The 16,876-nt window shown below is 39.4% G+C and overlaps 1 protein-coding gene across 1 annotated transcript in view; it reads right to left on the bottom strand.

The window, feature by feature from the left end:
* Window positions 1-2,148: 2,148 nt before the first annotated feature.
* Window positions 2,149-16,876, bottom strand: part of KIAA0586 (KIAA0586 ortholog) — a 73,332-nt gene continuing 58,604 nt past the window's right edge. Inside the window, exons 31-32 of the mRNA XM_059819288.1 lie at window positions 7,016-7,081; window positions 2,149-2,347 (exon numbers count right to left, since the gene is read on the bottom strand). Coding sequence (XP_059675271.1) covers window positions 2,202-2,347; window positions 7,016-7,081 — 212 coding nt within the window. The 3' untranslated portion in view covers window positions 2,149-2,201. The remainder of the gene's footprint in view (window positions 2,348-7,015; window positions 7,082-16,876) is intronic.

Below are 16,876 nucleotides of genomic sequence, written 5' to 3'. Positions count from 1 at the left end.
CCAACACCCACCTCACCACAACCCCTTTTCAGGTAGTTGTAGAGAGAGATGAGGTCTCCCCTCAGCCTCCTCTTCTCCAGACTGAACAACCCCAGCTCCCTCAGCCGCTCCTCATCAGACTTGTGCTCCAGACCCCTCACCAGCTTCGATGACTGCCCTTCGTTTAGCAAAGCGCAGCCCTGATCCAGGCTTATAGCTCTGGGCGCCAGAACAGTACAGCTCATTTGCTTTTTACACTGCAACAAAGGGGACCTAAATTATAGATTAGCATCCTTAAAAACTTAGCAGCTTGACAGAGCGCTTGCAACACAGTTTCATGAAGGTTTTCTCTTGCAGGAAAGCTGGTTTAAGCAGCTCTTGCCCCCTCCACTGCATTTCATTACCCTGCTGTCAGTTGTTCCAGTGCAACCACTTGATGCCCTGCTGTAGCAGCCTGCTGCAGGGTAAAAGGACATCTCCACCTTCCCAAAAAAGGCTGCTGTTTTTTAAAGCACGGATCGTGTCAATAGTCTGACTTATAGCACAGTTCCACAGGCAGCAGCATCAGCACAACCTCACAGATACTCTCCTCTGCTCCTGGTGGTTTGTCACAGTGTAAGAACATCTAGAAGCAGCTTTACCGCTGGAGACAATGTTCGTGGCATCATTTGCTCAAAAACAGCTCCCAGCAAAGCTGTCTCATTTGTACCTTTTTTTTTTTTTCTAAAGTGATGTTGCATTTTGCATGAAGCCTGCCACGCTTTTAGCCCTCACCCAAATCCGCTATTTACACGTCTCTCAAGACAGACAAGAAATCAACTCTGTAACATGCTAAGGAGACTCCCTTTAAAGTTGAATCCTCTGGATACTACTGACCCTGAATGGTTGAAGCTCTCTCTTTTCCATTTACCCTTGCAGATTCTGCAGCAAATCAGCTGAACCTTGTGATCAATGATTTCAAAATAAAACCAAGAGGAATTTCTAACCTTTCTCTATTACGGAAAGACGAAATCAGTGCAGGCTCCATAAAATAAGAGTAATGGGAACTGTTCACGGTTATGAGTATCTGCAACAAAGTGCCTCTCATTAAGTGATGCAGTGAAGCTGTGCAGAAGTTATACGCTCTGGTGTCACAACAAGGTACAAATCAACCAAAAAGGAGTATTTTTTTTCCCTAGCTTTTGCAAAATGCCTTCATGCCCCATGTCCTTGAAAGTGCCACAGTAGCTCCTCTTTCCCACAGATATCCCATGAAAAGCTCAGACTTGATGAGGAACAAAGCAAAAGCTGTGTTTGCCTTGCTTGGAGAAGAGCTCCTTTCCTAGTTTTCCTACTGGAACATGTCTGAATTCCTCTTTTTGTATTTCACTTGGATGCTGCTTGGGGTAGACGATCCTACCTTCCTCCCCAGCCACTGATGGATTCACCACGTTGTCCTGATGGAGGCAATAAAAAATTGAGCAGTCCCTGCAAGGGTGCCTAGAGATTAGCGGGCTTCTGAAAGATCGAGACTGCAGCAACTAGCTCTGTCTCATGAAAAGGAGAAATCTGCATTAAAAAATGTAAACAAATAAACTTTCCCACACAATCTCTCATTCAGACATGTTTCAAGACGGGAAAAAATTTTTTAGGGAAACAAACATCAAAATGCTGAAAAATTCTTGTAATTCTAAAAAAAAGAAATTCCTCATAATAACAATATGAACTCTAATGGTCTCTTTCACATACAATTTTGAATTACTGTCCTGTCACAGCAGTCGTCTAAGGATGAACAAGCTCTGAATACACCTAGAAACACAATTTTCTTGCAAACTTTAGCTTCAAATATATTTCCCTTTGGCTCAACATTTTGACAGTACTGACATTATATTGAGCCAAGCATTTTTTTCCATCAGTGAGACAGATTTTTGCCATGGATTTTAATACCAATCACCTCCACGTTCATCTGTACATAAAATAAATATTTAAATGGCCTTTATTGACTTAAACTCACAACGATTCTGAAAGAATTGCATTTTATTTGTTTAAAAATATTTGATATATTCACAAACAGAATCATTGCCTAAATTTATAATCATAACAACATTATAAGAAAAATAGTAGAAAATAAACAGTACTAAATGACCGGTATTTTGATGAAACATCCAGACTATCACACTAGGCAGACAAATGCACCAATGACAAAATCTTCAGACCGCAACTGTCATAAAAAGCCGTAAGCTTTAAAACGTATCTGTCCCTGAAGAATCTGAATCGCCATGTATACTACTCATACTCTGTGTTTGGTTATCTATGTTCATGGAAGGCAGCTTCACTGACACCTTTGCCGCAGAAACATGTGAATTTAAATGTGGGGCAGCATCCTCTCCTAAAAAAAAATAAAAAAAGCAGGACAAAACACATTATTTGCTGTCTATGACAAACAACTAAACTGTACTGAAGTCATCTCCGTATTGCATCACTCCATGGAAATACGAAGACACAGACACCCTTACTGTCCACAGTTTTGAGGCATTTCAGAGAGTGCTGTTTTAGCCATCAGAGTTCTCTTTGTCAGGTAACAAAGGGATGAATTTCCATGCATATAGAGACTGGGTTGTATTTACATACAGATACACCACATAAACACACACATGTACATATATAATCTCCAGTAGGCCCAGAATAATTTCAAATATGCATATTGGTGTTTCCACAGAAGTGAAATGAGATCTGTAGATACTATTTCTAAATTCCATCTATATGTGTATGTCTGTCTGCGTCAAACCCTTAGAAAACATTCAGGTTGTTCAAGACCACATATCTATTTACAATCATAAAAAGCAAAGCAATACAAGTTGAAGCCATTGGCTACAAGTCCTATGGAGAAAAACACCCTATCAATGCTTCAGCTGCCCAAAACACAAGTGAGAAGTTGTTTTAGCTCTTCCCTATCTCCAACCCATTTCCCTGACTCATTAAGGGTCCTCGTTGCTACTCCTTCGTGGTTTATCTCCCTTCTTTCATCCTCTGACAGACTCCAGAGAAAAGGTACACAGCCTCCCCCCCGGAGATGCGGCTTGCAGGACTTTACAAGCCACGTTCATCTTCCAGCAAGTCTGGGATGGCACCTTGCCACTTCCCATTTTCGTGATCTGACCCTGCAAAATGTGGGACGTCCTGGCGGAGGGACAAGCCCCCGCACAGTCCAGCCACCGCCGCGCCAGCAACCCCTGCAAGGGAGGGGGACACGTCCCACAGAGCTTCCAGCAGCACTGGCTGCTGAGCAACTGTGAAAGATCACTGCAGTGCTGAAAAGTCCTCCTGTCTGGGAACAACCAGAGCGGTAGAAAACAACCTGTAGCAGACACCAGAGATGGGAAGGGAGAAGGGTCATGGGCAAGAGTTACTCTATTTAGCCATAGGAAGAAGACAAGATGCATCAATCCATGGAGCAGGGGGAGCAAGACATGACTCAGGCTACAGACACAGAATGAAGGAGGACAGGAGAAATGGCATTGGATGAATAGTACAACATTCACAAACTACAGAAAGAGCATTTTGAGATTTCAGTTGTCCTTGGGACATTTAAGTGCAGCAGCTATAAGCAATACAAACATATATGAGTCTGCGTACAACAGCAAAGGCTCTCTTGGAGTTTGTTTATTCCAGTAAGCTATAACAATTCTCCCTTCCTCTGTGATAGACTAGGTAATTAAAACACTATTTTCCCAATAAAACCAAGAATTCAGGCTTTTGTTCAACCCAGTTAATTATCTACTATGTCACTGTAGTAGTAATCTGCTTTCATCTGACTTGTAGCAAAGCACGCTTCAAATGGCTAATTAAAACAACAAAAACCCACTGCTAAAATAAAATCTCATCCGGTGTTTTTCATGCTAGAACAGCAGTCAACAGCCTGGGAAGTCAAACACCAACGGGCCCAAAGACAGTAAAGCCCGTACATGGAACAATTTGTGCCAGCCAAGCCTCTTGCTCTTCAGGAAGGCAGGGCTCTGGGGAGGTAGCAAGAGTACAAGAGCATTTTTTGTGTCCCCAGGGAATCAACACATCACCTGCTCGCCACATCCACTTACGCACTTCGCAAGAAGCCATGTCCATAGTTTTACTAAACTATCCTCACTAGTTGGACAGCCTTCATCACCCGCAGCCCAAGTCCCTCTACAAAGCACAGTTGCCAATGTTTGGGTTGGCGTGGGCCTGAGCAAACCTAACAGATGAGCAGTAAGACATGAGAAATCCTACATCTTCTGAACATGATTCACAAGCACATTTATGGTAACACCATGAAGATGTGCAAGCAACGTACGTGTTTTGTTTTTCCAGAAGCCCTTCCATGAGCTTAGTCTGTACCCATGTTTGCGTGATAAAAATAGGTTATTTAGAAGGGGAACTGAAGAAAAGCAAAGCATTTATTTGGTTAGACGTGAAGCTGACACACAGTAAAGACGTGAATGTGTAATGCCCAAGGAAACTTTGTAAATCATCCCAGGCGCCAAAGCAACTCTCCAACACTATATGTAGTTTGATGCTTTCAAAGCTTGACTTTGTTAATAATTTCCACAGTCATGTCACATTCTATGATGTCATTGTTTCAACAGCTGTTTTCAGGTTTGTTAAAAAAAAAGAAAAAGAAAAAATGGAGGGGGAAGAAAAAAAAAAGAATATTCCCTTATCCCAAGGCTCTGTATTAACTTCCCAAGTATTTGATTCTGGGGTGCTGAAAGAAAGTATCATATTGGTCTACATTCTTCTTAACACATACTCTAAAATATTTTACAGACATACTATAGTTCAATTTTATGATAGATATTAAAATGCTAAAAGGACAGAAAAATTAAAAGAATAATTCCATCTACTTGTTCAATGGAAAGTTACCAGGTCCTGAGTTATCTAAATATTAGCTTAAAAATACCCAAAGTAAACATTTCCCTTTTTTTAAAGACAGAAATCTGAAGTCTTTGACTTTGTTAGATGCATGCAGAAAATACAGAACCTGGGTTTTCAGCATTTTAACTGTAAAAAGCCTATGGATATCCTGTTTCAGCTACATGGGAGATTCTGCTCCATGACTGTAACTTTCCAGGATAGAAAGCTGCTAGTCCTGAAACTCTACGTTGGCCCAAAGATGCAACTACTAAGTTACTCTCACGTGTGCTTTATTATTATTATCACCTCTTGCTTGATCTAACCTTGTGCATGCACAGTGCATAAAACACATTCACATATACATATAGGGATGAGTATATGAATACATACACGACTACAAGCACACAGGTTTAAATGCTTGTATTCCTGCTCACATACATGCTTTTAGGCATACGTATTTACTGATGCCTGTATCTGCCTTTTGCTGTACACCAGTGATAGCACTTACATAGTCCCTGACCAGCTCCTTCTTTAACAATGTGATATTCCATTTTATTTCTTCCCCCCCATCAGAGAACAGCTCATAATCAATACTAAGATGGTTTCCTCTTAAACATTGAGTTCTTCACCGCCACAAATATGCAAATTGCAGTGGTGCTTGTAATCTTCTGATACGCCATAAAAATGGAATGGAAAATTCCTCCATTTACAAAGCAGTGCAGGGCAGGAAGGCGGGTAATCTTCACAGTTTTTTTCCCCTCTTTAGAGGCTCTGGAAGTACTCAGTACAATTTTGTAATCATGTACTTAGATGTATTTATAAAAATTTTCCTTGTTAAAATCCAATAAATGGAACGTGTGACCTGAGGTGACCTCCAGTTCTCCAAATTCATTGTCACTGTCTAATAGAACGCATTCATATAAACTGTGAAAACTGACACTCTTAAGTGTGTAAGGGTCCTTGACTGGTAGAAACTCAACAGTGACTGAAAACATCTTGGTGACCCACTGATGGAAAAGGTCAGATTTCAGATTAGAGATTTTTCCTGTTCTTGGCGATCTATAACAAATTCATGTACAGTACTAAATTTCCAGATCTTTGTTTAACAGAAATATAAAAATTAATGGTGTGTCAACCATCCGGTGACCTGTGAAGGGAGTTTTTCTCTAAGAGGTACCGTCACACAGAGAGTATGCTATATACAAGTGTATCGTGAATGTATACCAAATGGAAAAGGAATTAAACACACTGAAGGGAGGTTTGGTTACTAATGCCATATGGCAACAATAAGAACAAAGAAAAATGTTTAAATCTTTCTTTTTAAATTTTTCTGTTTGGCAAAATAAAAAGACTAAACAAGTCTGACTTTTAAGCCAAATAAAAACCATGTGCTTTAACTCCTTCAAGTCGGTGTCCACACATTAAATAAAGCTTCTATTTTTAATCTATCCGGAGGTAAACCAGACCCATATCTTGTAAGTGAAAAGAGCTATCTTCAAGACAATAAATAGGGAGGGGTTTGAAGGATCAGGACCCAGGTTATTGTTTCAATATAAAACCAGAACCATAATTACTGTAATTACCTACATATTACTTCCTAAAATTTAAAAACAATCATCACCCCCCAGCAACCCTCCCTCAACTCTCTAACATAACAACTGAAGCAGCTAACTTCTAGAGCAAGAATAAACTTCCAAGCATATGTAAAAACAACTCCAGTGCAGCACTCTCATTCCTTTAATAGCATGCGTTGATATGAATGGCTTGTTTCTTCTTCTGCCAGATTCCAGCTGCTTCACTTTGTTTATTACTGACTTCAAAGTTTAAAACACGGTCCTGTCCCAACAAATAACTTCCTCCAGATGGCATTATCTGAAGTGTTCAGAGCACTGGGGATAGCACAGCACCTGCAGATCCGTAACTCAGCATCTTAAAATCTTCAATGAAAGTGCCTTTTTTTTTTTTTCCCCCGTGTCATTCCCCCATTTTGCTTTTTCCCTACAAAAAAGATTTACATCTGGGATATAGTTACAAAGAGTGTTAGCAGGGAAACAGAGTTGTCAGAAATTCTTTACAGTAATGACTGTAAAGTAAAGTAGAAGAATACCTACAAGCACAAAGGTAACAGAACCACTATCAGTAGAAACACTTTATCTGCTCCTCTTACCTGTAAGTAAAGATGTGAGATATGTATTTGTGCTAATGTGGGTCCGATCCATGTCTCCATGAATATCTGTAGGGTACCAAAGAAAAATCCACTCATTTTCATACGTAGTTGTACAGGCAAGTTACCAAGTATAGCAACCCAAGAAGCAACATTTTCGACAAAATCAAAATTATTCCAGACATGCTGGGCTAACATACACTGATAAGAAACCGCCATATTTTGATGCAAGCAATTCTGAAGGCTACACTGAAAGGAGAAAATACACTGCAATGTCAGTCATGTTACTAATTATAAGGAACAATATTTCCAGTTCAGACTCATGTATAGCTATACCTTGCTTATCGGCTGCATAATTCAATGCTTCTGGAGTTTAATGGCTTATAGACTTGTCAGTGAGTATGATAAGGAACTAGTCACGTGGCCTCAAGATGGTAAAGAATACAACATTCTCAGGGATAAGCAGGACCATCAACAGTTTCTCAAGTAATCCAATCATTTGGACAAAATTATTCTCCGTTCATTACAAATGATAGCTCCTCCACTTTTCTTGAATCCATATGCATATTTATGTTATTGTGGAGAAGGTGTCCTTTCTCAGCTCTGCCAGAAATGAAGCAAAAATGCTTAAGCATGTGTGCTTTTTAGGGCAGGGCCTCTCTTCTCATTGTGTAAATGCTTTGCTGAGCATAGGGCCCCTGGCTGCCCCTCAGACCGCTGCCTTCCACTAGGACAGAAATACGGAAAGCAAGAACAAGATGCTCTGCAAATGCAGGCAGTTCCGTTTTCGTAACTCAAAAACAGACTGCTCCTAACTTAGCCGGTTTCACGACAAACAGAAAAGACTCTAGGCAAACTTAGGCCAAATTTCTAGAGCTGAGTTACATGAAAGGGATAGATTTACAATTAAAACACTTCAGTTGTTTTACAGAAATGGACTGACATCTGCAGGACTTGAGCCAAAAATGTCTGGATTTAAAAGTATGAGTCTACTGCTTGAGCTGAAAAAACACTGTTTCATTCTCAAAGGCTTCAGCCAACTCATAAACCTTCATAAGTGGGCCACAGACACCAGCGGAGACAGAAAACTATATAGTATGAGTTCAGTTCAAATTTTGACCTAAACTTGGCAAATTCCATCATCACATGGTGCAACGTACTTACAGAAACTCTGCATACAAGCACATAGAAAATAAACATGCATACACACACGCGCTTTTCTTTTTTTGTTTGTTTGTTTAAACCCTAATGTATACCCTAGCTATAAATATTTCTGAAAAGAAAATAAATTCAGATCCCAAGTCAGTAAAGGAGGGTGGGACACAGGCTAAGCAGCTAACAAATTTTTTCAAAGCAGAATGTTTGAAAATGATTTTCCCTCCTCTCAAGTATGAGTTCAAGGTTCAGTGGTTTTCCAAAACATGTTCTATTCCCACCAATAGCAACACTAAACAGAACAAAAACTAGAAATACATAAACTAAACTAGAACCAGATTTTTCAAAATCCTAACACAGAGACCGGTAGGGAAGGGCAGACAGAAAGCAGCTCCAAAAACATCTAGGAATGAGATTGCAGAGTTTACTAAATAAATATTTCCTTTTGGTGCCTAAAATCTACTCTGCTCTTTTAGATGTGGCATATTTTGCTCTGTAGATTATCTCATTGCTTAACAAGTTTGTTCCCTGACCACAACTCTTGCTGTTGTTTCCAAGCAAATCACTTCCAAAAGATGTATAGTGATCTTTTCAAATAACTACAATAATTATTAATACTAAGAAGAAATATTAAAAGTCAATTTGATTTTTCCATACAGATGCCTGTGATTTTTGGATGTGCAGTTGGCTAGAAACAAATAGTCTTTTCTTAACTTTTAAGCACCGCTGTTTCTTGACTGCAATCATTTTCTTGAGGAAAACTGAGATGAGGGGTCTGCGGTAAACCTTGAAGCAGCAGCTTTTATTTCAAAGTAAAAAAGGAGAAGGAGTTGGTTCATTAGTGGTCCAGAGTCTTTGAAAAACCCTAGGAAAACCTGTGTCTTGTGCAAGGGCTTGGGGGAGGAGTAATCTCTAAATCCACAAGAGACAACCTAGGTAAACAGCTGGTAGAATCAGGAGAATCTGACAAGTGATAATTAAAAACCTGCATATCTAATTGTGTAATTAGTATTTTATTTATTCAGTAGAATTAAGTATCACCTACATACCAATCTTTCTCTCATTTTCCACAAAATCTAACAGACAAGTGGACAGGAAGGTAATTTCAAAAGTATGCTTGTGTAATATATTCAGCTCTGTTATTCACACCTTCATGTTTGGGGATCCAAAAGATGTTTTAATGCCAGCATCTGAAGCAAAATAAAGAAGCTCAGAATGAAAATGGACTCGAATGATTGATAGCGGGAATTCACACTAAATTCTAAGATAAAGTTATGCAGACTTCCCTCAGGATGCAGAATCATTCACTGGAATCCTAGCAGTAGGACTGGCTCCACTGAGACCTCCTATCTTAACAATATTAATTGCAGCAATACTGCCTCCAGCTTATCTACATCATACCACGGTGCTAGACATAATAGCATTCATAGCCTACATGGGGAGTGGCAAGTAAAAAAAATAAAAATCAAAGCATCTTTTTAATTCTTAAAAGTTACATGGCCTGTTTTTATTTAAAAATAATTTTAAAATAATGTACACAAGTAATTAAAGTTGAACGAATTAATTCAATGATGTTTCGTCATAAATTAGAGTTGCAGTGGGTTTGAACATGAACATCTTTCCAGTTCACGCTTAAAATGAAGATGGGTGTCCTAGTGAGGGGATCCCCTAAGTAAATGATGTTCTTTTCTAAGTTAGCGCACTGGCCAGGATACATACTGGGTTACTCTGGAGTCCCCTCCTGCCATCAGATCAATTTGGCCCAGGCAGTTAAATTACCAACAGTTACTCCAACATGCTGCTCTTCTGCAGTTTTTGATGCGTGGTTGTCCGTATCACTTGGGATGTACATAATTCACGGCAAATGACAATCTCTACTTATCAGACAGGTTCAGTATGTTGCAGGTCAAGACTGAGCATGTTATCTGCAGTGATGCTTGCATTGCATACGCTTACTAAGCATCGCACGCTATCCGGCCCTATTAACTCCTCAGCTACGTGACTATTAAAAAAAGGAATGTAAGAGGACAACTTGCAGCAAATCAGTGTGAGAAGTCACAAGCTATTTTCTATCACTTAAAAGTGCGATGGGAGACCTTGATGAGCTCTCCTTCAAAAAGCCAAGATGATTTCCTGGGCAAGGAGATGTCATCCTCTCCAGCCATGGCAGCGATCTGTACCCAGATTTGAATGAAGGCTAGGGGATGGGCATCATCAGGAAGAAAACAGAAACCCTTCTGTACCGCACTGCTCTTCAGGCAGTGCTGCAGGGCAGAATTTTCTCATTGCAAGTTACTCTCCACATATAATGGAGTCACTAAACGCATTCTTACAATAAAAATTTATAAAAGATATACTAAAAATAAAAAACTGTTCAAATAACAAGAGTTTTTCTAGATGACCACAAAATAGCTATATTGCTCAATTCTAAATACTTCTAAATTCTAAATATTCACATGACCCTATGCATTTGTTTTGATGATTTTCACTTACAAAGTCATGGGATTCTCCATATGGAAACAGTTTGCCAAGACTCCTATTACTGTACTACCATTACAAAGACCTGGCATATTAAAATGCTTATACCTACAGCACAATTATTCAATTGTTGTAATAACACCTTTTAAAAAGAATATTATGAATGTTTTCCCCAGGAAAAAACAAAACAAGACACAACAATACCAGTCCTATAGAGTTATCACTTTGCAGTGACACATTCTTATAAACACAAGGACGTCTCTACGCACATTTCTAGCATACATGCCAACAAACTTGTTAAAAAGACCTCCTTTCAAGCCATTTGTTTAACAGCAGAAGACGGCCATTAAAGGTCTTACCATTTGTGCATAACAATTAACTTGGAAAAATGTATTAAGAATAAGCAATTCTAGGAGGTTTAGAGAGGCAAGTACTTTCTATTAGCTCAGAAAGAATACTGTAGTAATCTACATAAGCAAGCGTATGTTAAAATAAGGAAAACATTAAATGTCTCTACTGGAAGACCTGCTGGGAGACAGCCATTATGTAAGTGTCCAGTCCCCTCTGCCAAAGACCGTCTAAGCCTTCTCTCGAAATGAGTACCCAGTGTGATGACAAGTAACACCGCCTCTACAATTTAATGCCCAGCATCAGAGACTTGGAAAGGTCTGAGAGTAAATACATGTTTTTATCCTGTGCTATTTTAAAGTTTGTTAAAATCTACAATGTTTAAACTTCGTGCAGTAGAGATAAGCATTCCTCCAAGAACCTTGGCCTGTTACATGGGAAACAGTAAAAACAAAATTCCTTTGCAATACTCGGGTGAATCTGAGCTCTAAATCAGTAAAATAAATGAACTGCAGAAATGTATTGCTCTACATCTATGATACGTATTCAGCAGACTGCACCACGTTCTTAACTCTCTCTTACGCATATCGCTACTTATTTTAATATGACACACGCCTCCATCTCTGCTAACCGCTATAAAAAGTGGGGAAAACACTGCAGAGGGCTCCCAGCCACACTGTACCTCTTGAAGATTTCACTACCGACTAACGGTTCCCCAATAGCAACAGCAAAACTATCAACTGTTGTTAGCAACCCAGGAGCTGCTTTGCACAAATCTTCAAGCACCAGTCAAGCAATGCCTTCTGAGACACTGAACATACTCGTTTACATTGGGTTCTCATTTGGGCAGATGTTCTTTACCTCTGAAGCTGCTCACACACACATGCAAGTTGACATTTTGAATGCTGGCTGCATTAACTGATGGTGACAACTCCTTCTAGTACCTACTGCCAACTTATTTTAGAAAGCATTGCAGCTCTTTGACATTCGCTCTTCCCAGTTCAAACTGTTGGTGCCAAACCTGGTTTGCAATCAGTTCAACAATAGTTTTCTTCATTGCTTTGGGCCACAAGCATGATTAATATAGCTTGTAACCAGCCTGAATGAAATTCATTTATCAGTTGTCTGGGTTTAAATATTCCTGGCCACAATACTGGGAAATCTGCACTGCAAAGGAGCGTGTATGGAAATCCAGTCAGCATATGTGGGAGCAGCTTCCTTGCAGAGGTGTGGGCTACTATGTGCTGATGGGACATGACTTGTGCAGGTGAATGGCACAGATGCCTGCGTCTGTTCACCACTCTAGAGCATGCACTGCGACTCCTGAATTTAGGAGTTGTATAGGGTTCATAGGAAGAGCAATTATAGAAAGCTCCTTACGAAAACAGCTTTTGCAAACCCTCCATATAACTGACAATGACATAAACCCAATTATTTAGCACAATCCTAATCTGCCACAATGCACCCAGTGTGTACCAGTATGAAAAGGACAAAGGCATAAAAATCTTATCTCGTGTGTCTCATTGAATTTAATGGCTCCCCAGTATTATACTTGAAGCAAATTCATTCACGTTATAAACACACATATGCACTCCCAAGTTCAGGCACACTTAACTCTGCAAGTGTTAGATAAATCAATCTGCTTTCTAGCAGGTTCTTGTAGATGTTCGAGTAAGACCAGAAATTTTAAAAGCATTATCCATTATTTTCTTTCTCTCCCTCTCTTAAATATCATGGAAGAACTGAGTCCAGAATATACTGAAAATTCAATACATATACAGGTTGGGGAATATGTTTCCCCTCATCATTACTTTATCACTGAATTACATGGCTACACGGCCTACACAAGAGCAGAAGAGAATAAATGCTTAAAGATCATCTTTCTTTACAGAAGACAACATTTGAATGTCACTGTTATTGGATGCAATGTTGAGGTTTTTTAAATCTTGGAGGGAGAAAACGCACATGTTGCAAGGTCTCTCAGAACATGACTGCCTCCTACCATGTAGGAAGCCTGGCAGAAAGGGGCCTGGATCATGCCTGGAGCCTCTCAGTGATTCTGCAATGCAAACTGTAATATAGTTTTACTGCCCAGGTTACGAAGTTACCCAATCCTTCCCTATTCCTTCAGAGGAGAAATGAACAGGTTAATGCAGACTCTTTGTCCATTGCTCTGCATTTTTACATAGCTACTTGGAAAGTGAGTAGTGTAGTAGCCAAGGTGTAGCGTTATTCACACAACCTATGTTTATCACGCACAGGAAGTTTCCCAGAAATGTATTCTAAATCTGATAAGAAAAATCCTCATTAAGAATCATTTGCTTGTTTAATTTTCACTTATTGAGCTTTACTGAACCATAAAAGTAAGTAATAACAACAGTGCCTTAAATAAATATTGCTTGTCTTGTACTCATTAATGTTTTAGAAGAACACAACACTGCCTCTAGATACAGGAAGCTGCTGGAAAATAAAAACTAACCAATCACATAAACGAAAATGAGAGCTTTAAAGAATTTTTTGTTGAACACGGAGTTCAACAAAAATGTATTCTGTTCACTGTACACACGACACCAATGGGAATAAGAGCCAGTTCAAGTTCTAAGTTACCATTACTTGGGTAATAGTTTCAAGCTGCAAGGCACAGCTGTATGGGCCCAGCCAGACAGGCTATCACAGCAATGCTTTGATAGCATGGGGCCCTTAAGTGTCAGGATATAGAAAAGGCAGCAGTTGTTGGCTGTGAAAACAGTCTGATACAAACCAGATGGGGACTGACTTGATGGGCAACACAAAGGAAAACAATTGGCTCATTCAACAAAGTCAGGCCACTGCCCCAGAGAATTAACAGAAGACAATAACAGTCAACCAGAGTTGATGCAAACAAGAAACAGCCATGTGGTTACGGTTTAAGGAATTGTTTCTCCTCAGACTAAACATAAAGTTTTGATTTCTAATTCTTATATTCATTAATTTCAGTCTCGTTTACAAGTCCCCTCTTCCTCCAAAGTCTTCCGTATAATTCATTTATGTAGCACCAGCCTTCACACACCTACTTAAACACGAAAAAAATTATATGACAAAGGCAGCTATATTAATCTAATGTTTCCTGAAGAATGCCAAGACCACAGACAACTTTCTGAACCGTGTCAGAACAACATTACAGATACACAGCACACAGTGTGTTATTAGACACGTTTGCATGCATATGGCAGTATACTTACTGATTCTTTTTAATTTGAAATGCATAAAGCCCGGTAGGTCACATGCTGGGTTACCAGCGTACAGATGTCTTCCAGTTTTGTGAAGAGTTCTGCTGGTTTCTTACTTAACTTTTTTCAGAAGTAAACTTCAGATCAATTATGCTACCACATAACAGTTCTGTCTGTCAGGCTGCAGTTAAAAATCTATTAAAATAGCTATTACCAAAATTTTTTGAAAAAAATTAAAAATTTTAAAATTGGCTATTTCAGCCATAACTCAAAAAATCCCCAACCCATTCATTTTTAGAAGCTTGTAGAAGATTATGGTCCAAAATCTTAATTGCTCTTGCTGTTTTATTACAGGAAATATAAAAGTGACATGTGCAAAGGTATTTTGATTACAAATTACTTACAGAGATTGCACAATAAGTCAGACCTCTAAGGGCCTTCTGCAATTTCACTCTCAGACTAAAAACATCTGAACTTTCTTTTCATATACTTCAAAATATTCCCTCTGGCAGGCTCTATGCTGCAGTGCTTGACACAAGTGTGAACAGTTGGATGGCACATTCTGAAAGACAGTCACATACGCAGATACCCAAGCAAGTATGTCTACAAAATGCAGTGACACACGGATGTCCTGGATGCCTTATGAAATCACATCATCCTGGGACCCATCAGCTTCAGCACACCACCACACATCCCCTGAGCTTCACTGCTTCTGGAGATTGCTTGGTGGCTAGTTCACAGATTTCCAAGCTAGCGGTGTTGCATGATATAAACATCTCCTAAACACATCACTCGGACCTACGATGGGTACGCATGAAGTCTACTCTTCTAAGTGCTTCCCTTTCCATGCAGACTTGCAAGAAGCAGCTAGGTTAAAGAACTGAATGTAGGGCTCTCATTTAACAGCCCACACTGGACAGACAAAGCGAGGGAGTTTGTTCTTAAAGAAAGAGAAAGACCTACTGAATTAATGAATTATAGAGTCAGGCCTTAATTGTCATCTTAAGTGGTTCTAGCCTTTAGCTGCTGGGGTGCTCAAGCTTGTGAGCATGGTTTTACTTAAAAAAAAATAAAAAGACTAAAATACAGCCTTGGCCGCATTCAAAACAACCCCTGCATATTGTAGGTAGAAAAGTAAGGTTTTTACTGCAGTTTCCTGCCATAAGCACAGAGCCAACACTCCAACAAAGCCGTTATGTGCTGCGCTCTGTCTGAGCTAAAACATCTCTCCGGCAGAATCATGAGGCTTATTTCCAAAAGTGCAGCCAAATTCTTGAAACCGCCGATGAAGGGGTGGGTTGGCACATCGTAGCAGAGAAGATTTTGCCTGCAGTGCTGCTATTATTCATTTTTCACATCATATATATCGAGGTCAGAACACATTTTGTACATACAGCTGAAACTTTGGGTTGAGTCTCTTCATTAGAGGATTACAAATCTGAGGAACAGAACAGCCTTTATCAAGCCTTAACCTCAGAGATACTGGCTGCTGTAGCCTTGTATTTAAAAGCAGATGAGAGAGGAGCAAAAACGTCTTTAAATCCCAGGTCTGCCTGTACAGGCAAACCCCAATTGCTCTTGTAAAAATGGTTTTGGACATCGTTCGTCAGAGAACGCCTCCACAAAGGACGGCATGTAAAGGCCAGCTGGAGCAGGGGGAGGCACGACTGACTGCCTGGCCTCCGTTAAAGTGAGGACTCCAACAGGAAACTGCTCCCCCCTTTCTTTTCTCTCTTTTTTTTTTTTTTAATCAGGAAGGAAGCTTCATCTTCAGAAACAAGCATTCCCTGTGTAATCTCCCTGCTTGCCTGTCTCTAGGAGTGGGTCCAATTACTGAAATAAGCTACATGCACTTTTAAGAAGTTAATCATGTATTTACACTGCAACTCAAAGTAGTAAATATTTCCCATTTATAATTTTGATTTACGTAACAGGGCACAATGGCAGCTGTTAAGTAAAGAAAACAATTTTCTCAAGATCTGTAATTATGGTTTTAGGATTATAAAAACAAACTAAAAAAACTCAGAAATTAAGCAACTGCCAGCAAATTCCATGCTTTTTACTTCTACTGAAGATACAATGGCCTGACAAGGACAGAAACTGCAGCTGTTATACTGTCTTTAAATAAACACGGCTCTGCCTAACTCTTGCAGTAAGTACAGTGCATAAAACAAGGCCACGATACGCAACCCTGAGATTATTACTTTACTTAACAACCTGAGTTAGGATGGAAGTCAGCAGATCATCCCATAATAAGTCTAACCTGCTTTGATTGCATAATTTTGAGCTAAAACATAAATGTAATTGTACCAGACCCAGAAAATGAGATACACATTTTCATTGTTTGCATATGGTTGATGAGTTATTTTGTATTAAAACTACATGCTTATCTGACATTAAAAAAGAAAGAGTTAATAGAAAGTCAAAATCATGCCATACACCAAGAGTAACAGTTACCTCCATGCAGCCAAAGCATTTGGGGAAAAAAATGCATTTTACAGAACTGCTACATATTTTGTGTCACACTCAACAACTTTCACTCAGGTTGTTTAGAAATGTGCTTAAAAACAGTTCTTCCTTCTTTAAATGTAAAACATAAGTTTTAGATTAGAGAAGAATGACAACACAGATACAAAGGTTCTAAATCTAAATTAAGTTTTTCTAGGTGTAGGGG

The sequence above is a fragment of the Gavia stellata genome, chromosome 7 (assembly GCF_030936135.1).
Source record: "Gavia stellata isolate bGavSte3 chromosome 7, bGavSte3.hap2, whole genome shotgun sequence".
NCBI lineage: Eukaryota > Metazoa > Chordata > Aves > Gaviiformes > Gaviidae > Gavia > Gavia stellata.
The sequence above is the reverse complement of the archived record's forward strand: the minus strand, read 5'-3'. Positions and strand labels throughout refer to the sequence as shown.